At 43.5% G+C, this 23,008-nt stretch overlaps 1 protein-coding gene across 1 annotated transcript in view; it reads left to right on the top strand.

The window, feature by feature from the left end:
- Positions 1-23,008, top strand: part of PIWIL4 (piwi like RNA-mediated gene silencing 4) — a 424,835-nt gene that overhangs the window by 171,940 nt on the left and 229,887 nt on the right. Inside the window, exon 8 of the mRNA XM_069202421.1 lies at positions 22,649-22,760. Coding sequence (XP_069058522.1) covers positions 22,649-22,760 — 112 coding nt within the window. The remainder of the gene's footprint in view (positions 1-22,648; positions 22,761-23,008) is intronic.

Genomic DNA, 23,008 nt, shown 5'->3' with positions numbered 1-23,008 from the left:
TAGGAGCAGCTAGGAAAAGGGCCAACTCTCACACATCTGGAGATGCACCACCCCCAGATAAAGAAAGCCGCAAGTTTGATGCAGCTGGTAAAAGAGTCGCAGCACAAGCTGCAAACCAGTGGCGCATCGCGAACTCCCAGGCACTACTTGCGCGCTATGACAGAGCCCACTGGGACGAGATGCAACATCTCATTGAACATCTGCCCAAAGACTTCCAAAATAGGGCAAAACAAGTGGTTGAGGAGGGACAGGCCATCTCCAACAACCAGATCCGCTCCTCCATGGACGCTGCAGATACAGCTGCACGGACAATTAATACATCTGTAACTATCAGAAGGCATGCATGGCTCCGAACGTCTGGATTTAAACCAGAGATTCAACAAGCAGTTCTCAATATGCCTTTTAATGAAAAAGAACTGTTCGGTCCAGAAGTGGACACAGCGATTGAGAAACTCAAAAAAGATACGGACACTGCCAAAGCCATGGGCGCACTCTACTCCCCGCAGAGCAGAGGGAATTACAGCTCATCCCGTAAAACGCCCTTTCGAGGGGGGTTTCGGGGTCAAAGCACACAAGCCAGCACCTCACAAGCCACACCGTCCAGTTACCACGGACAGTATAGAGGAGGTTTTCGGGGACAATATAGAGGAGGGCAATTCCCTAGAAATAGAGGAAGATTCCAAAGCCCCAAAACCCCTACTACTAAACAGTGACTCACATGTCACTCACCCCCTCCACACAACACCAGTGGGGGGACGAATAGGTCATTATTACAGAGCATGGGAGAAAATCACTACAGACACTTGGGTTCTAGCAATTATCCAACATGGTTACTGCATAGAATTTCTACAGTTCCCTCCAAACATACCACCAAAAGCACAAAATTTAACAACACACCATTCCAATCTCCTAGAGATAGAAGTGCAGGCACTATTGCAAAAGAATGCAATCGAATTAGTGCCAGACACACAAATAAACACAGGAGTTTACTCACTGTACTTTCTGATACCAAAGAAGGACAAAACACTGAGACCAATCCTAGACCTCAGAGTAGTCAACACTTTCATCAAATCAGACCACTTCCACATGGTCACACTACAAGAAGTATTGCCATTGCTAAAGCTGCACGACTACATGGCAACTTTAGACCTCAAGGATGCTTATTTCCATATACCAATTCACCCATCGCACAGGAAATACCTAAGGTTTGTATTCAAAGGAATACATTACCAATTCAAGGTACTGCCTTTCGGATTAACAACCGCACCAAGAGTCCTTACCAAATGTCTAGCGGTAGTCGCTGCACACATCAGAAGGCAGCAAATACATGTGTTCCCATATCTAGACGACTGGCTAATCAAGGCCCATTCGTTAATAGAGTGCTCAAATCACACAAATCATATCATACAAACCCTCTTCAAACTAGGGTTCACCGTCAATTTCACAAAATCCAAAATTCGGCCACGCAAGGTACAACAATACCTGGGAGCCATAATAGACACATCAAAAGGAGTAGCCACTCCAAGTCCACAAAGAATTCAAAATTTCAACACCATCATACAACGCATGTATCCAACACAAAAGATACAAGCAAAGATGGTATTACAACTCCTAGGCATGATGTCATCATGCATAGCCATTGTCCCAAACGCAAGACTGCACATGAGGCCCTTACAACAATGCCTAGCATCACAGTGGTCTCAAGCACAGGGTCACCTTCTAGATCTGGTGTTAATAGACCGCCAAACTTACCTCTCGCTTCTGTGGTGGAACAACATAAATTTAAACAAGGGGCGGCCTTTCCAAGACCCAGTGCCACAATACGTAATAACAACAGATGCTTCCATGACAGGGTGGGGAGCACACCTCGATCAACACAGCATACAAGGACAATGGAACGTACATCAAACAAAACTGCATATCAATCACCTAGAACTTCTTGCAGTTTTTCAAGCACTAAAAGCTTTCCAACCAATAATAGTTCACAAATACATTCTCGTCAAAACAGACAACATGACAACAATGTATTATCTAAACAAGCAGGGAGGGACGCACTCCACGCAGTTAAGCATGTTAGCACAAAAAATTTGGCATTGGGCACTTCACAACCAAATTCGCCTAATTGCACAGTTTATACCAGGGATACAAAATCAACTCGCAGACAATCTCTCTCGAGATCACCAACAGGTCCACGAATGGGAAATTCACCCCCAAATACTGAACACTTATTTCAAACTCTGGGGAACACCTCAGATAGACTTGTTTGCGACAAGGGAGAACGCAAAATGCCAAAACTTCGCATCCAGATACCCACACAAACAATCCCAAGGCAATGCCCTATGGATGAACTGGTCAGGGATATTTGCTTACGCTTTTCCTCCTCTCCCTCTCCTTCCTTACCTGGTAAACAAACTCAGTCAAAGCAAACTCAAACTCATATTGATAGCACCAACTTGGGCAAGGCAACCCTGGTACACAACGCTGCTAGACCTATCAGTGGTACCCTGCATCAAATTGCCCAACAGGCCAGATCTGTTGACACAGCACAACCAAAGGATCAGACACCCAGATCCAGCATCGCTGAATCTAGCAATCTGGCTCCTGAAATCCTAGAATTCGGGCACTTACAACTTACCCAAGAATGTATGGAAGTCATAAAACAAGCAAGAAGGCCATCCACCAGGCACTGCTATGCAAGTAAATGGAAGAGGTTTGTTTGCTACTGCCATATTAATCAAATACAACCATTACACACAACTCCAGAACATGTAGTGGGTTACTTGCTTCACTTACAAAAAGCTAACCTAGCTTTCTCTTCCATTAAGATTCACCTTGCAGCAATATCTGCATACCTGCAGACTACCTATTCAACTTCCCTATATAAAATACCAGTCATTAAAGCATTCATGGAGGGCCTTAGGAGAATTATACCACCAAGAACACTACCTGTTCCTTCATGGAACCTAAATGTTGTCCTAACTAGACTTATGGGTCCACCTTTTGAACCCATGCACTCCTGCGACATACAATTCCTAACCTGGAAGGTGGCATTTCTCATCGCCATTACTTCCCTGAGAAGAGTAAGCGAGATTCAGGCGTTTACTATACAGGAACCTTTTATACAACTACACAAAAATAAAGTCGTCCTAAGGACCAATCCTAAATTTTTGCCAAAGGTTATTTCACCGTTCCATCTAAATCAAACAGTGGAACTTCCGGTGTTCTTTCCACAGCCAGATACCGTAGCTGAAAGGGCACTACATACATTAGATGTCAAAAGAGCATTAATGTATTACATTGACAGAACAAAGAACATCAGAAAGACTAAACAACTCTTTATTGCATTTCAAAAACCTCATGCAGGAAACCCAATTTCAAAACAAGGTATAGCCAGATGGATAGTTAAATGCATCCAAATCTGCTACCTTAAAGCTAAACGACAGCTGCCCATTACACCAAGGGCACACTCAACCAGAAAGAAAGGTGCTACCATGGCCTTTCTAGGAAACATCCCAATGCAAGAAATATGTAAGGCAGCCACATGGTCTACGCCTCACACATTCACCAAGCACTACTGTGTAGACGTGTTATCCGCACAACAAGCCACAGTAGGTCAAGCTGTATTAAGGACATTATTTCAGACTACTTCCACTCCTACAGGCTGATCCACCGCTTTTGGGGAAATAACTGCTTACTAGTCTATTGCAGAACATGCGTATCTACAGCGACAGATGCCATCGAACTGAAAATGTCACTTACCCAGTGTACATCTGTTCGTGGCATCAGTCGCAGTAGATTCGCATGTGCCCACCCGCCTCCCCGGGAGCCTGTAGCAGTTTGGAAGTTACCTTCAATTATTTATATATGTATCATCTCAACCTTAAATAAGTGCATACTTAGTCACTCCATTGCATGGGCACTATTACTACAATTCAACTCCTACCTCACCCTCTGCGGGGAAAAACAATCGAGGATGGAGTCGACGCCCATGCGCAATGGAGACAAAAGGAGGAGTCACTCGGTCCCGTGACTCGAAAGACTTCTTCGAAGAAAAACAACTTGTAACACTCCGGCCCAACACCAGATGGCGAGCTATTGCAGAACATGCGAATCTACTGCGACTGATGCCACGAACAGATGTACACTGGGTAAGTGACATTTTCATTTCACCTCCCCTTCCTGCCTGCCCTCAGGGCATACTTGTGGTTCTCGGTCAGCCAAGATCACTTTCAGTTTGCTGTGCTCCTGTTCGGCTTTAACAGTCTTCTAAAGGTATTCACAAAAGTGATGGTGGTGGTTGCAGCACATGTGTGGATGTCAGGAATTCCATCCTTCTCTTACCTCTACGATAGGCTATTGAAGGCAGGTTGTGCCCCCAAGCAGCTGTCTCCACCTTCAGACTTCGACAAACCTTCTGCACTTGCTGGGGTTCACTATCAACATGCCAAAGTCACATCTTATTTGTACTCACACATGTGGGCTTCAATTTACATATTTCTGAAGTACTAATGCCTGTACAGTCAGGTCCGGTGTGATGGTCATTTTGCCTGTTTGGTCCTACAGGGCATTCAAGTGTAATCCGTAGTGCGGTCTCACCTCTGGGGAGGTTTTGCTTGGGCATCTATTCTAAGGTAATGATTTTGCAGCTATCAGAAGAACAAGTTAGTTACCTTTGGTTACACCTTATTTAGTAGAGATTCTATCTAGCTGCATATTCTTTACCACCCCACCCATCCTCCCCACTCTGCGGACAAATTTCAGATTTAATTGTTGTGTCCCCTTCTAAGGGCCCCGAGCTAATGCACCAATGGTCAGTGTTCTCCATGGCTCTGCACTTCTGGGGTGAAAATCGCAACAACAAAAAAAAAAACTGACGGTACACTGAGGTGGCACCTATATAGGCATTGCACATGTCACTTCCAGTGTGCATGACAACTCTATGTGGAGCTGAGTGACGCCACCCACTAGTGCATAGGGGTACTTTATGAGAAAGTTTTCTGGATCCAGTCTGATACCTGGGGATTATTCTAAGGTAAGGAATCCTTAGCTAAAAAAAGGGTCTCTGACAGTTAAGGCAGAACTGATGGTTAGTAACTTGATTGTTACTCCAATGCTTTTAGTTAACGTATTAAGTTTATAAAAAAGGTCCCATCTCTTGTGACCAGTACTTTTAGATCTACAGCAGTAGATTCTCCTTCAGTACTGCTATTTTAGTTTTATTGGGTTTCAACTTCAGTTGGTTCTCCCTCATCCAGCCGCAGACAGAACTCACGCTTTCCTGAAAGTTTCACTACAGTGATATCTGTCTGCTAGGCAGAGTTGTATCTGTGAGTCATCTCCATATTTGTATATTCTACACAGTCTTATTTTCAGTTCCTTTATAAGTGGCCTCTTAGAGATATTAAAAGATGTGGGGATAATGAATATCCTTAAGGATCTCTGCATTCTCCCTCTACCCTTTCTATCCTTTCAGCTGTATATGGAGGCAGCCTTACAGCTTGTGTCCTATTCTTTAAATAGAATTTATGCCATATGTAAGGAATACTGACAATACCTGCAGCCCTGACACTTTGTAATAGTATGACATGGTAAACCGTGTCGAAAGCTGTGGATAGATTTAATAGTATGCGTGCAGGTATCATGTCCGTATCTAGGTATGCTTTTAGGTTGTCAGTGACAGACAAGATTACTGTCTCAGTGTTATGGCTAGGGTGAAGGCAAGCTTGTAGAGGTTACCAGTAGTTGCTTCTTTGCAGATGGGACCTGAATACATGCCCTTCCTGTATCTTTCCAGTATCTTTGCTTTTTTAGGACCGGTATCACCGCCGTATGTTTTGTAATTTGCTGATACCACCCCTTGGGTCAGGGAAAACTTTGGTACTGTAAGCAAAGGGTCAGAAATGATAGAAGCAATCTGTCTTATTACCTCAGGGGGACAAGAGTCCTTTTTGGGAACCCAATTTGATTATTATATAAATCAGTGTCCAGAGTAATTCCTTGTCTACAAGTTTAAAAGTAGTTAAAAGACACTGATTATAATCTCTTTGATAAGGTATATTTTTATGACAGGACTTTTAGCAATCATCTCCCTGATCAAAATGTATTCATTTTGATATGCCTTTCTTGAGTAGGACTCACTTCTAGAGTGACCTTGGATGGCCGAGTGATCATTCATGATTTTCAACATTTCCCCTTGTGGGTTTTGGGCTTTTAAAACATAATTTGAATAATAAGGATTATTTAGTTTGTAATAGAGACTTTCAGGACTCTATCTGGTCAAAATTCCACACCAATTAGTAAATTCGGAGATTTGCAAAATCAAAGATTTAGGTAAAAATAGTGCTTAGAGGCACGAAGTGTCAACTGGTTATCTCATCGTTGCCGGACTGGGACAAAGTCACAGGTTCAGACTGACCACTATGAATTTCAGGTCGGATACATGGACCACGTTAGACCTGCTGAGAATTGTACGTTATGCAGCAACAGTTCTGAGAACTGATGCCTGGTCCTGCGTCGACATGCATCTCACATAGTCAGTTTCAATAAGTAGCTGCAAGTGCTGCGATGTGAGTTCCGTGTCGTGTTGGGTCTGTATCATGTTGCGTTGCGTTACGTCAGTTCCGATGAGGCGCTGCGAGGGGTCTGATGAGAGCCAGAGCTGGGTCAGCAGAGCATTTTTATCCCCACTTCCACGGGTCCAGGACTGTGAAGGCACAACTTGGGGGGTTAGGACCCACAGCAGCCAGAGTCCAGATACAGGTTCAAGATGAATGCAGTCTTTTCTGCTCCTGAGTCTCTAATCAGGAGGCCAGAAAAACTAACCCTTAGAGTCACTCTATTAGTCCTGGGCGCAAGATGTGGTTCAGTTCTCCTTCCTCTAGTAGCAGGACAGCAGAGCCACTGGGCAGTCCATTCTGCAGCATAGCAGTCCTTCATCTGAGTGTTCCACAGATCCAAAAATGATACGAAGAGTGGGCTGAGAGTCCAATGTTTTATACCTGGTGCCTCATTTGAAATAGGGAAAGTTTCTACAAGTTCTCTTTTCAATGGTGCTTGGGATAACCTGCCTCCCTGCCCTGGCTCCAGCCTGGCTATAGGCACAATAGACTAGTGTGAAGTTATTTATGTAAAGGCAGGACACACCATATTGACTTGCAAGTGGGGCTGGCCCAGATACGACCCCTCCCCTGCCCATCCTGCCTGATATGGCACATCCAGGCACACCTAATCCCTCCATTTTGTGGCTGTCTGGAATGAATATACAAAGGCCAACTGCCACTCACACAGAGTCATGTAACCCAGGAATAGGCTGCAGGCACCAAATAGTGAGGACAGGAAAATGCCAACTTTTTAAAAGTGGCTTTTAAAAAAAATTGTGACTTACGGTCTGACTTTACCATTAAAGAGAATCTTTAAGTTCGATGGCATCTGTCGCTGTAGATACGCATGTTTTGCATAGCTCGCCATCTGGTGTTGGGCCGGAGTGTTACAAGTTGTTTTTCTTCTAAGAAGTCTTTCGAGTCACGGGACCGAGTGACTCCTCCTTTTGTCTCCATTGCGCATGGGCGTCGACTCCATCTTCGATTGGTTTTTTTCCGCCATCGGGTTCGGACGTGTTCCTGTCGCTCCGAGTTTCGGAACGGAAAGATAGCTAATTTCGGAAGATTTTCGTCGGTATTGTTGCATTCGGGATCGGCGTACTTAGATTCAACACCGCGTCTAAGATCGAAGAGCTCCAGTGCCCTTCGGGGTAATTTTTTCGATCCCCCGTCGGGGCCTGGTCGGCCCGACCGCGTGCAGAAGAACGCCGATGGAACGGACCCCGTTCCGTTTCTGTCCCAAATGCCACAATAAATACCCCTATACAGACCAACACTTGGTCTGCAACCTGTGCCTGTCACCTGAGCACAGTGAAGACACCTGCGAGGCCTGTCGTGCGTTCCGGTCCCGAAAAACACTTCGAGACCGTCGAGCCAGAAGACTTCAGATGGCGTCCGCGCCGACAGCCCACCGGGAGTTCGAGGAACAAGAAGAGGAGGGAACCTTTTCGATCCAAGAATCGGACTCCGAAGGATTCGACGATACACAAACCGTGAGTAAGACGTCGAAAACCACTCAGAAGAAGATTTACAAGGCCCAGGGGACGCCACTGCCACCAGGCCATGGCTCGACCCATAAATTCGGTGACCGACCGTCGGCACCGAAAAAGGCCCAAACAGTGCCGAGATCGTCCGACTCCGGTCGAGACACCGGCACGCAGCCTTCTCGGGACCGAGAAAGTGCTGGAGACAAGCATCGACACCGAGATGCCGGTGTAGACACGGCTCGACGCCGAGACAGCAGCACCGAAGAAGATCGACGCCGAGAGGTTTCGGCCCCGAAAAAGAAAAAAGTCACCTCGGAGCCGAAAAAAGATGCAGACAGGGTTTCGGTGCCAAAACAAACTGCAACCGACCCAGTTTCAGGCTCTTATACAGAAGAGCACTCGCTAACCTCCCAAATGCAAAAGCATAGGTTTGAGGAAGAGCTACACTCAACTGATGTAGACCATACGCAAAAGCGTATTTTCATACAGCAGGGGACAGGAAAAATAAGCACCCTTCCCCCTATTAGAAGAAAGAGAAGATTGGAGTTCCAAACTGAACAAACACCACAAACAAAAGTGGTGAAAAAAGTTACCCCACCACCCTCTCCTCCACCTGTGATTAACGTCTCACCAGCACAAACTCCATCACATTCCCCAGCTCACACCACCATGAGCCAGGGTGACCAAGATCAAGACGCATGGGACTTATACGACGCCCCAGTGTCAGATAACAGTCCGGAGGCATACCCTACGAAGCCATCTCCACCAGAGGACAGCACTGCATATTCTCAAGTGGTGGCTAGAGCAGCACAATTTCACAACGTAAGCCTCCACTCAGAACAGGTCGAGGATGACTTTTTATTCAACACACTCTCCTCCACCCACAGCTCCTACCAAAGCCTGCCTATGCTCTCTGGTATGCTCCGGCACGCAAAAGAAATCTTTAAGGAGCCGGTCAAAAGTAGGGCAATCACACCAAGAGTGGAAAAAAAGTATAAGGTGCCTCCTACAGACCCGGTTTTCATCACTACACAGCTGCCACCAGACTCTGTCGTTGTAGGAGCAGCTAGGAAAAGGGCCAACTCCCACACATCTGGAGATGCACCACCCCCAGATAAAGAAAGCCGCAAGTTTGATGCAGCTGGTAAGAGAGTCGCAGCACAAGCTGCAAACCAGTGGCGCAACGCTAACTCCCAGGCACTACTTGCGCGCTATGACAGAGTCCATTGGGATGAGATGCAACATCTCATTGACCATCTGCCCAAGGACCTACAAAATAGGGCAAAACAAGTGGTTGAGGAGGGACAGACCATTTCCAACAACCAAATCCGCTCCTCCATGGACGCTGCAGATACAGCTGCACGGACAATTAATACATCTGTAACTATCAGAAGGCATGCATGGCTCCGAACGTCTGGATTTAAACCAGAGATTCAGCAAGCAGTTCTCAATATGTCTTTTAACGAAAAAGAACTGTTCGGTCCAGAAGTGGACACAGCGATTGAGAAACTCAAAAAAGACACGGACACTGCTAAAGCCATGGGCGCACTCTACTCCCCGCAGAGCAGAGGGAATTACAGCACATTCCGTAAAACACCCTTTAGAGGGGGGTTTCGGGGTCAGAGCACACAAGCCAGCACCTCACAGGCAACACCGTCCAGTTACCAGGGACAGTACAGAGGAGGTTTTCGGGGACAATATAGAGGAGGGCAATTCCCTAGGAATAGAGGAAAATTTCAAAGCCCCAAAACCCCTACTACTAAGCAGTGACTCACATGTCACTCACCCCCTCCACACAACACCAGTGGGGGGGGAGAATAAGTCATTATTACAAAGCATGGGAGGAAATCACTACAGACACTTGGGTTCTAGCAATTATCCAACATGGTTATTGCATAGAATTTCTACAATTCCCTCCAAACATACCACCAAAAGCACAAAATTTGACAAAACATCATTCCAATCTCCTGGAGATAGAAGTGCAGGCACTATTGCAAAAGAATGCAATCGAATTAGTGCCAAACACACAAATAAACACAGGAGTTTACTCACTGTACTTTCTGATACCAAAGAAGGACAAAACGCTGAGACCAATCCTAGACCTCAGAATAGTGAACACATTCATCAAATCAGACCACTTTCACATGGTCACACTACAAGAAGTATTACCATTGCTAAAACTACACGACTACATGACAACTTTAGACCTCATGGACGCGTATTTCCATATACCAATACACCCATCGCACAGGAAATACCTAAGGTTTGTATTCAAAGGAATACATTACCAATTCAAGGTACTGCCTTTCGGATTAACAACCGCACCAAGAGTCTTTACCAAATGTCTAGCGGTAGTCGCTGCACACATCAGAAGGCAGCAAATACATGTGTTCCCATATCTAGACGACTGGCTAATCAAGGCCCATTCGTTAATAGAGTGCTCAAATCACACAAATCAGATCATACAAACCCTCTTCAAACTAGGGTTCACCGTCAACTTCACGAAATCCAACATTCTGCCGTGCAAGGTACAACAATACCTAGGAGCCATAATAGACACAACAAAAGGAGTAGCCACTCCAAGTCCCCAAAGAATTCAAAATTTCAACACCATCATACAACGCATGTATCCAACACAAAAGATACAAGCAAAGATGATATTACAACTCCTAGGCATGATGTCTTCATGCATAGCCATTGTCCCAAACGCAAGACTGCACATGAGGCCCTTACAACAGTGCCTAGCATCACAGTGGTCTCAAGCACAGGGTCATCTTCTAGATCTGGTGTTAATAGACCGCCAAACTTACCTCTCGCTTCTGTGGTGGAACAACATAAATTTAAACAAAGGGCGGCCTTTCCAAGACCCAGTGCCACAATACGTAATAACAACAGATGCTTCCATGACAGGGTGGGGAGCACACCTCGATCAACACAGCATACAAGGACAATGGAACGTACATCAAACAAAACTGCATATAAATCACCTAGAACTTCTAGCAGTTTTTCAAGCACTAAAAGCTTTCCAACCAATAATAGTTCACAAATACATTCTCGTCAAGACAGACAACATGACAACAATGTATTATCTAAACAAGCAAGGGGGGACGCACTCCACGCAGTTAAGCCTGCTAGCACAAACAATTTGGCGTTGGGCAATTCACAACCAAATTCACCTAATAGCACAATTTATACCAGGGATCCAAAATCAACTCGCAGACAATCTCTCTCGAGATCACCAACAGGTCCACGAATGGGAAATTCACCCCCAAATTCTGAACACCTATTTCAAACTTTGGGGAACACCTCAAATAGACTTGTTTGCGACGAAGGAGAACGCAAAATGCCAAAACTTCGCATCCAGATACCCACACAAACAGTCCCAAGGCAATGCCCTATGGATGAACTGGTCAGGGATATTTGCTTACGCTTTTCCTCCTCTCCCTCTCCTTCCTTACCTGGTAAACAAACTCAGTCAAAACAAACTCAAACTCATATTAATAGCACCAACTTGGGCAAGGCAACCCTGGTACACAACGCTGCTAGACCTATCAGTAGTACCCTACATCAAATTGCCCAACAGGCCAGATCTGTTGACACAACACAACCAAAAGATCAGACACCCAGATCCAGCATCGCTGAATCTAGCAATCTGGCTCCTGAAATCCTAGAATTCGGGCACTTACAACTTACCCAAGAATGTATGGAAGTCATAAAGCAAGCCAGAAGGCCATCCACCAGGCACTGCTATGCAAGTAAATGGAAGAGGTTTGTTTGCTACTGCCATATTAATCAAATACAACCATTACACACAACTCCAGAACATGTAGTGGGTTACTTGCTTCACTTACAAAAATCTAACCTGGCTTTCTCTTCCATTAAAATACACCTTGCAGCAATATCTGCATACCTGCAGACTACCTATTCAACTTCCCTATATAAGATACCAGTCATTAAAGCATTCATGGAGGGCCTTAGGAGAATTATACCACCAAGAACACCACCTGTTCCTTCATGGAACCTAAATGTTGTCCTAACTAGACTTATGGGTCCACCTTTTGAACCCATGCACTCCTGCGAAATACAGTTCCTAACCTGAAAGGTTGCATTTCTCATCGCCATTACTTCCCTAAGAAGAGTAAGCGAGATTCAGGCGTTTACAATACAAGAACCTTTTATACAACTACACAAGAATAAGGTCGTCCTAAGGACTAATCCTAAATTTTTGCCAAAGGTTATTTCACCGTTCCATCTAAATCAAACAGTGGAACTTCCAGTGTTCTTTCCACAGCCAGATACCGTAGCTGAAAGGGCACTACATACATTAGATGTCAAAAGAGCTTTAATGTATTACATTGACAGAACAAAGAACATCAGAAAGACTAAACAACTATTTATTGCATTTCAAAAACCTCATGCAGGAAACCCAATATCAAAACAAGGTATAGCCAGATGGATAGTTAAATGCATCCAAATTTGCTACCTTAAAGCTAAACGACAGCTGCCCATTACACCAAGGGCACACTCAACCAGAAAGAAAGGTGCTACCATGGCCTTTCTAGGAAACATCCCAATGCAAGAAATATGTAAGGCAGCCACATGGTCTACGCCTCACACATTCACCAAGCACTACTGTGTAGACGTGTTATCCGCACAACAAGCCACAGTAGGTCAAGCCGTATTAAGAACATTATTTCAAACTACTTCCACTCCTACAGGCTGAGCCACCGCTTTTGGGGAGATAACTGCTTACTAGTCTATGCAAAACATGCGTATCTACAGCGACAGATGCCATCGAACTGAAAATGTCACTTACCCAGTGTACATCTGTTCGTGGCATCAGTCGCTGTAGATTCGCATGTGCCCACCCGCCTCCCCGGGAGCCTGTAGCAGTTTGGAAGTTACCTTCAACTATTTGTATATGTATCATCTCAACCTTAAATAGGTACATACTTAGTCACTCCATTGCATGGGCACTATTACTACAATTCAACTCCTACCTCACCCTCTGCGGGGAAAAACAATCGAAGATGGAGTCGACGCCCATGCGCAATGGAGACAAAAGGAGGAGTCACTCGGTCCCGTGACTCGAAAGACTTCTTCGAAGAAAAACAACTTGTAACACTCCGGCCCAACACCAGATGGCGAGCTATGCAAAACAGGCGAATCTACAGCGACTGATGCCACGAACAGATGTACACTGGGTAAGTGACATTTTCATTACCATTTCTCTGACAAAAATGTTTTTCCTACCTGTTTCCCATCAAACATTTACACTTATCAAACGTATCAAAGGTAACCTGAGTCATTCCACCCGGCTCCATGCTGAGCATATGTAAACCAGCTAGCTTATTCTACATATAATATTTTTGTGTACCACATATCAGTTTTTCTTTTGTTGATTTTAGGCTTAAACCTCGTTAATACCATAAAAATTAAAAGATGCACAGGATCTTGAGCCACAAAGGCTCTTTGCTGCCGTTAGGAGAACCTAATCAGCCAAGGGCTATACATCTGACTCCTACGAGGGAGGAATATTGTGGGAGAATGGCATGGTTAACACTTTCAAAGATTACAAGATTACAAGAAGTCCAAGAAATCCAAAAAGAATCTGTTCCCCACCAGTGCCGCCATATATTTTCATCTGGATGGTGTCATTAATTCCATGAGCAAAGCAATATTTTACCAATAACTTTAAAAAGTGTCAGGGGTGACAGATAGATGTTCGTAAGCATAAGGCACCATATCTTGTAGAATGGAATTATTGAGGGCAGCACAGTAGTACATTTCTTTGAACACATTGATCAGAAACATTATCCTGTCAGCTACAACACTACAAAAGGGTTTTGGGGGAGTTAATATAGAAATGTTAGAATTAACCCATTTGCCCCTGTTTATTGCACCAACATATTAAAACCTTAGCATGCAGCATTGTAGTTGTATCTCTCCTTTGTGAAATTAACAAGAGCCTTACTGGGGCTGTTTTTCAGTGACTCTTCAGTAAATTTGGGATTAGGGGCACAACTGGAATACTCCAGCCTAGGTGGTCCTATAAGTAATCTGAAGTGTTTACTTTGATAATCATGGTGGTGGGACTGCAGTCCCACCTCCGGTACTATTGGCCGTGTTGCCAGGGAGCTCGAAGCCCGGGGATATGGAGACTCCCCCATCTTTAACTCGGCTCGGAAGGTAAAGCATACCGTGCCTCACGAAGAACTTTGGTGCTTTCTTACGTTGAGCTGTAGAAAGTCTTGCAGAGTAATGGAATGAGCACCTCAATCTTGAGATGTTTTGCGTCTTTCCTTGCCAGGTACTAAAAGGCATAAGTGACACATTATTTTCACTGCATCATCATAGGTTAGACTTTATGGGTAAAAAAGTTAGTTTCCTCATTGACTGGTTCCAAAGTGACAGATTAATTTCAGTGCCTTTGTTGTCGTATGGAGATGCATATTCTCCATCGGCAATCTGAGGCAGCGTCCATGACCTGACTAAGTTCATCCTCCACCTCCATAGAAAAAGAGGATAAGGCAGGAGATGCCCTTAAAATAAAACTCTGGCAAGACATGACAAGCTCAGAGTAGTAGACACTGGCACTGACCTTACAAACCCAAAGACAATCCACAGGATATGTGTGACTGGCTTTTCGACTTGTGATTAATTATCTGTCTGGCAAGCACAGCAGAGTTACAGCATTATCAAGTTTGCAAACTTTGATCCTACAGCAGATTGGTATTGGCTTTTCGATGCGCCAGCAGAGCAGTGTGACATCCACAAGTGTGCTTGTTGCAACCTGTCGTTTCCTGCCTGCCCTCTATTCTATGAACTTGACCTGCAGCTCAGGCTGGTGCTGGATAGGGAATATGAGGATAGTTATTCTCATTCTTGTTCCTGCAAATGTTAAATGGGCTACATACCTGCTCAATGCATAGAATGTGATTTAAATAGGGAAATTACACAAATCCTCATGATGCTATCTGAAGTTTCAAGATACTGATGGGGCGTCCGTGTTATGGTAAGTCCATGTTGGAACAGGTGGCAATATAAATGTGATACTTTAATGAAGGTGGCTCAGAACAGTCAGTTATGGAGATTCCTTTTTTCATTGCATGTATTTTTTTAAGATATGCATGTCTGTCTCATAAGGAGCAACCCATTTTCCATGCTCATCCTTTTCTCCCAAATAACCTACAGACTAAGGCCCTTATTTACAGGGTTCTGGTGTTAGGGCGGCGTCGCAAGTCATCTTGCTGTGCTGTGATGCCCTACACCAAAGTGAAAGGGCAGGAATGCACTGTATTTATGCAATACGGTGCATTCCTGTCCATTCCCACTGCGCTGTTGCCGTTTTGGCAGCCTAGCACCAGGGTTGTTTTTGTGCTGGAAAGGGCACCAAAAACCAACATGAGAGGTGTCTTCCTCTTTCTATGTGCACTGCAGAATGTACAAATATTTTTTCTCGTTACGCCTCACCTCAAGAGGCGTAAGGTTTTGGTGCTTCCCCTGTTTTACATGATTGAGTAAATTTGGGCAGCATCAAATTCCATGGGTGTTGTATCGAAAAACCTACTGCAACACCAATTTAACACCTCGCTCTGCTTTGCCTTACTCCATATCTATGAGGCCATTTAAAGCTACACAAAGTGGCTTTGCCTGGCCTCATAGATATAGCTAATAGGTTTGCACCGCCGGAGTGTCACAAAGAGTAACGCACCATTGGCGCAAGCCTCCCATAAGTAAGCCCCTACCTGTTGTGCATTTTACACCACAGCTAGGAGACACACTGACCGACACAGAGATTTGACGCACACACTCAGCATTACAGGATGACACGTTGCAAAAACCAAAACTATTGGCTTTGTCCGTCACTACACAAAATGTAAATAAATCGATACACATTTTGTTCAATGCAGCAGAAGGCTAGTGCTTGCAGTGGAAATCAAAGACACTGTGTTTGAAATATTAACCTAAGAACTATAAACCATGTTCAGGTTTTCTATCAGTCAATCAATCAGTTTAATCTCTATTCGGTTTAAAGTGTAAACTTTAAAAGCAGAACACACTTTTACGTAAAACAATGATATAAAAGAAAATAAACTTGAAAATGTACCTAATTCAGTCGTGTTTAAAATCTTAGCAGCAGACAGAAAACTACTAACAGCAAAACATACTAAAGGGGTATCGCACAGCTGTAGAAAAGGAAATGTTGGACTACGTTGTGCAAAACTAGCTGGGTTTAGAATAGGAACAATAAACTTTTATCTGGGAACACGATAACATTGACAAAAAAGCATGAACTGCATAGAGCATTGCAAGGAAACGTTATCACATTGACAAAATGTATCGCTGTCCTGTACCTTCCAACGCTTAGGAAATGACTCAGAATGCTGGATAAGCTCCATCCTGAAATGTCTTCTCAAATAATGATCCCACTTCTCACATTCATTATAAATGTAGGGTTCCATTGAAGGTAATGTTTTAAGCTTAATAAAATATTTAGCCAATGGCTTGAGCAGTTTTAAAAACCTCTATTTTGTTTCCTGTGATATAAACATTTGAATAGATAATGTCCTTTTTCATTAAATGTTCTGAGTGGTCAAAAACATGTTCTGCCCAATTAAGGGAAAGTGCAGAGTGATTTTAATATAGGTTAGCAGCCACCTTGATTTGCTACAGAGCTCTAAAGAGGTAAGTCTTTAATAATCAGTCTGTTCATGCTAGTGCAAGGATTAGTCCAAGTTGAGGTCCATAGCAAAACTGGAGAGAACTGAATTCTGTTTGCTAAATAAGAGAAACTTAGTTCTTCATGGCATGAAAAATGTGGAGATCCTGTTGCCTCAGATACAAGACAACTGCAACATTTGTTCTGCACTACCTGTAGCAAACAGGTGTGGACATACTGACAAACCCTTGCATCGTAGCAGGCACTGGAATCACACTTGCTGTTATATGAGATAATGTGCGGTGAAACGTCTGCCTAGCCTGCGGGTCTAAATAAGTTTGGTCCACCGAGCTGCACTATCAAAGACCATTCCCAGGTACAAAAAAACTTTGACCATCTGAAGGTGGGTGGTAAAGTTTTAGGATATAGGGCCTTATTACGACCTCGACAGAATGATTTCCTCCATCACAAATGTGACAGAAATCCCGTCCGTCGTATTAGGATCTCCACAGGATATAATGGGATCATAATACAGCAGACAGTATATCTTTCACATTTGTAATGGAGGAAACCCCTCCGTCAAGGTCATAATAGCCGCTTAAAATGTTTCGAACCTGCAATCATAACAACATTTTTAGCAATGCTGGTGCTAAGATCCCAGTCATTCATGAAGGTGTCAAAACACTCAACAGGTTTATTTTAACCATTTGCTGTTTGTGGAGATGAACCTGTTCCCTACACAAAGGACATTGTTATTCTATGTTATTAATATATACAATAAATAAAATAGGGGCTAACACAGCTCAGAGATGAAGATAAAAGCATGGTTCTATAGTACACAGCCCAGTCCTGAATCCATATTGTAGGTCTGCTCTTGTCTGCACTTGCCCTCTGCTTATCGCAAAACCCTTTCCATGATGACTCTGCCAGCTACTTTTATTATTGAGTCAGTCAAAGGTTTTGTCTGGTAACATGAGTTGTCCCTATTTCCATTCTTAAACACAGCTGTTTCGTACACCCCTGGCTAATTTAACATTTAAAATATTATATTATGTGAATATTATAGGTCTGTGTAAACCTACCTGTCCTCTGATCACCCCAAAGTCCATGATGACTCTGCAAGCTTCTATTACTACTGAGTCAATCAAAGAGATTGTGCGATAACAACATTGATTGTCCCTGTTTCCTTTTTTAAACACAAGTATGGTTATCAATTGTGACAAAATACCAGAATGGTGAATTTACTTGTAACCTTTAGAACCCTGGTGACAATCGTGGCCCATAGATCTATATTACTCTAGACTTTGGACCTGCCATTTTCATAGCAGAACTAATAATGTCCTGGTCTGCGAGTCTGCAGAAATACTAATCTTAAGAGCATATGTAGAAGCCTCAGCATAGATAGTATTACAATGTTTAATTCAGCTATCTGGTGTAGTAGTAAATTTCAGATGGGACTTGTATTAGAAATTAAATGTAATTTGTGAGTTTCTAGAAATAGAGACAAGAACATCTCAGGCCTTGTTTATACTGCAACCGTTCCTGGTGCTACTTCCTCCCTATTTCTTGGGACCAGTAAGAGCATGTCTAAGTCTCATATTAGCTTACAAACATGAATTAATAAACCACTTATTGCATTTGGAAGAACAAGGTACCAACTAGCAATGAGATGCTGACAGTCAGCAGTACGTTTAGAGGAAACTGTGAGGTCCCTCCATTGAATCCAAACATTTATAAATGTAACTCAAATTGCCCATTTCATGAATTTCATCAAATCTCACTGTAATCGCATGTGGCTGGGGTCAAAAGTAGATGATTGAACTGTAACAATATCGGGTAGAAACTTATAGATCAACATATCAGGAATAACTGCAAGAGATGGGTTATTTACAATAGGGCCAGGATCCGCTGTTTTTTCACCTACTGCACAAGCTAACGGGATTGATGAAGAAGGTGGTTGTTTCTTATTTTGTGTTAAGGAGAAGCGTTAAATGCTTTTTTCCTACCCATGATGAGGGAAGGTCTCAAAAATATAAATCAGTGAGGGATGGCCCAGCCAAGCCTCTGCCATCCTCTGAAGGGTGTTGACCCTCCCAATCATGGTCCAGACGCATCCCTGTTGCCCAAAATGCTCTTTATAGGGCCTTCTCCTCCTCATTTTCCAGCCGGTAGGCAGTCAGACAAAATTGCAGGGCAGCCAGAGAGGTGTAGTCCTGTTCGCCGAAGGAGAGCATTAGTCCGCAGAGTTTCGTGCCGTGGCAGCACAGTATGCACTTTATAGGCTTCTTGCCAGTGCTTAATTTGAGCCGATGGTTTCTGGTGTGCCGCACTTATTTCTATGAATCAAACAATTTGTGCGAGCAGAAGACACTAATGGGAACAACGGAGGAAGAGGAAAATGAAAAAGGGTCACAAAGGGAGAAAGCAGAAAGCTGCAAGAGTGAGCTGAAGGGGCAGGGAGTGGCTGAAAATGGATAAAGGAAGACAGAGACGGTTTTAGGATTAGCTGCCTCAGTACTCTCTGCTCGCACATTTAAATGCTCAGTCACGTGCTTCTGAGGAGAGCTTTGGGCACCAGCATGTTTTTATTTACAAATTAAGCACTGCTTCTTCTTTCTCCTTCTCCTCCTCCCCCAGCAGGCAGGCAGACAAATGCAGGACAGCCTGGGAGGTGTAGTACTGCCCTCCCAGCAGGGCAGAAGACAGCTGAGTCCCAAGGTCCTGTCAGAGCTATAGGTAAATCATCTAGTGAAGGTGGGAAAGGTCAGGCAATCAAAATGGCACCCACAGAACGTAATATAGTGTTCACTTCTTTCTGAGGCGAGGGATGACCTCTATCATTCTGTAGCAGCACTCAGTTCTTTTCCTACATGCGAGCACCGCAGACCTTGTTCAAATCCTGGTTTCACCCAAAACCCGTTCTGAATTACTGCAGCACTTCTACAGTGGTCGACCCTGAAGCTTTAGAAACTCAGCTGACTGAAAACAAAGTAATGTTTTTTTTTAATCTAATGTTGAATGACCGCAGCCCTGATACATTTAATTTAAGGAGTAAGTGCTATCTTCATCCAGTAGTTTTGAACTACTGAGAATTGGAGATAAAGTATCACTTGTTGTCTTTGCTGGAGGGACTCTTGACAGAGGCTGAAAACAAAGTAGCAACTGAGTAGCAGTCAGAACACGGATTTGAGACAGGCATTCGATATGTTGATACAATGTATCACCTCCAGCTAACTCACTACTTATCACTGAGAGCCTTCAGACAGGAGCCTTACTGCAAAATAAATGGCTCCGGCAGCAAGTGGAAAGTGCAACTTTACGGGGAGAGAGCTGTGTTCGGCATTGTAAGCAGGGTGCCCACCCATTAGTTCAGTGCGATGTGGCCTACCTCTCACCGAGGCAAAACTAGCTGGGTTTGTGGGGGCAGCGGGAAGGGTCGACCTGTGGGTTTACTAAACGGCTTACAGCATGACAGTCCTACACCTTTGGAGTACTCATTGTCAAGGCTTAGTCTGTTCTGCACCGTAGAACAACTCACTCCACAATGTTTCAACACCAGAACAATTACATCTTACACATCACACTAAACATGATGGTCATAAATGTCTACCTCACTGTAAATACACAACTACACACAAAAACGCACCCTCAAAACCACCACTCGCCAATCCCCTCGGGGTGCAAACGCAACAGAGGAGCTAGAGGATTGTAATTGTTCATCCTTTTGGGATGGTACTCACCCTGTAGCAAAGTAACTAGCTGTTTGTGCTCTGCTGTGCACCTGTCGTCTCATCTCCACAGAGCAAGAACAGGTAGCCACCCAATGTACTAAGATGCACATTTGACACACCAGCTTGTCAGATTCTGAGGTGGAGGAAGAGAGTATGTACCCTGTAGAAGAGAGGGTTTCACTGAAGCCTTGGACTATTCAGTCCAGAAGACAGTAATTCTCCTGCGGGTCCTGTCGGAAGGCTGCTACCTGTTTTGCTGGCTCACCATCCTGAACCTCAGGAGGTTTCATGTGACCCCAGAAGCTCTGGGCTTTCGTTTTTGTTGATACTGGATTTGTAAAGCTATTTTTGACATTTGTTTCATAAATTTTATTTCAAAAACTTGAAAATATTCTGTTCAAAAGAGGCAGAGAATCCGGACCAGACTCAGCAGCAGTAGTTTGCTTTTATTTTCTATAGGAATAGACGTGAAAATCATGGAAGGTCAGGTGTGCAATAGTGGCAATTGTTAGTAATCTCAACAGTAAGGGGTAAGCACTGGTTTGACACGGGTTCAAAAAGGCACCCAAACTCTCGGTAAAATTGGCTAATTGTTCCATACAGTGCAATAAGCTTTCCTATTTCATAGTTGTTCCAAACCAGTGGTTAAAATGTCCATTTTACACCAGGCAGCATGGCTGTCGGTTCACCAAAAAAGCCAGGGGTTGTGGAAGTGACATCACACAACCTTTGACCAGAATGACATAGGAAGTGACATCACAGGACATGGGGGAGAGCTGCCATTGAAAAATGTCGATACTATGTCCTGCTACATTGTGTCACATATTAGTAAAGCAGTGAGTCCCCTGCTTAATCTGTTTCTCTAGACCACAATGCCTTCTGCTAAACCCAATGTTTTCTTTTCCTATCTTTTGAAATTGTTTCTGTAAAATGTTATCACAAATGCTGTTCAGAAATGGCAACCTGTACACCTGCATTTGAACAGATAGGTGGCCACTTCAATGTTTTTTTTAAAAACTATATAACAAAAACATTTGAAAATCTACAACTGTCCATACACGATGTACATGCTTTATCAGCTATTTTTTAAATAGTTTTTCTTGTAACATTTTACAAAAAAACTATTTCTGATGAACTCTAGAAATGGCAAACGCCAAACAAAGACCAGCTGTCAAAGTTAGAAATTTGGTCTCACCAATGCTTGTATGTTTTTTGTAATAGGCAAAAGTAGTAGAATATTGTTCCTGCCGGGCCCTGTAAATAACATCTTTAGGTTCAGCAAGAAGGCTCTGGGGCCTGGAGAAAGAGATCAGTTAGGGCCCCTCTTTCCACTGCATTACACCAGGGCATAGAGAGGCCTTGCACCGCATGCACAAGTTAAAGCAGGATCCCTGAAGTGAGAGTGTTTGTTAGTTTGCTGGCAGGATCATATTTTATTCATTAGTGTGTACACCACAGGCACTTAAGAATGTTTTTATTTCCCAAAATAAATGCATTCTGAAGCCTAATGCACAGTCTAATGAATTAATATTTCCCACATAGAGTGCATGTATCAGCAGAAAGTAAGCAGGGCTCATCATAGCCCTGTTTTGCATTTGTCCCTGGTACTGCCGTTGTAATCGAGGCAGCCAGGAGTAGCAAAGAGCAAAGCAGGAGCCCTGGCAACCCAAAAAATGATGCTCATGCCAGGCAGGCTCTTATACTAAAAGTCTTGTGTCTCTTTCCCTTCAGACAACTTTCAGCCTTTATGTAGGTAATGACTTGAAGGTGAAAGAGACACAAAGGAAAGCTGTTGGGCGTGCATTGGGAACAGGCAGTATTGTACTTGGCCTAAGACTAAAAAAACTGTGCTCTAGCTGCCTGAAAGGGAACTAAAGGATGCCAGAATACGAGTCGCTACAGGGGGGAACTTCCATTTTTTCCAGAATACTATGTTGAATGGGTCTGACAGCCTCTACATGCATGCTAAACAAATAACAATTTTTTCCTAATTTGCTTCGGTATATCAAGCAAGCTGCTAATCTAACATGCCCCGGCTCAGTTTCACAATATCTTGCCTTTTCTTCCAGTATAATCCATGTCATTTGTTTGCAGTGTGTCTTCTTCTAAATACATAAAAACATGTACTGAGTTTAGGTAAAATGGAAAATATTTTATTTCTGTTTTTAGATACAACAATAAAACGTACAGAATTGATGACATAGATTGGACTGTAAACCCAACAAAAACATTTAAGAAAAGCGATGGCACCGAAATATCATATGTAGATTACTACAAAAACGTAAGTTCATATCATGGAAAGGAGTTTATGGTACTTCTTTTCTTTTCTTTTTTTTGTTGATACTTGTTTGTCCTTAACATGTGGTGAAATTGTGGTCTCTTGTGTACACATTCTTCCAGCTTAAATGTTGTATTCCTTTGTATTGTATTTGTACTCCCTATAAAATACGTTTTGCATATTTTTTTATGGGGTGTGAAAGATGAACCAGTGGAGAAATGGTTGCTTGTGATGGCAACAATAGAACTACA

This window comes from Pleurodeles waltl, chromosome 8 (genome assembly GCF_031143425.1).
Source record: "Pleurodeles waltl isolate 20211129_DDA chromosome 8, aPleWal1.hap1.20221129, whole genome shotgun sequence".
Classification (NCBI taxonomy): Eukaryota; Metazoa; Chordata; class Amphibia; order Caudata; family Salamandridae; genus Pleurodeles; species Pleurodeles waltl.
The sequence above is the reverse complement of the archived record's forward strand: the minus strand, read 5'-3'. Positions and strand labels throughout refer to the sequence as shown.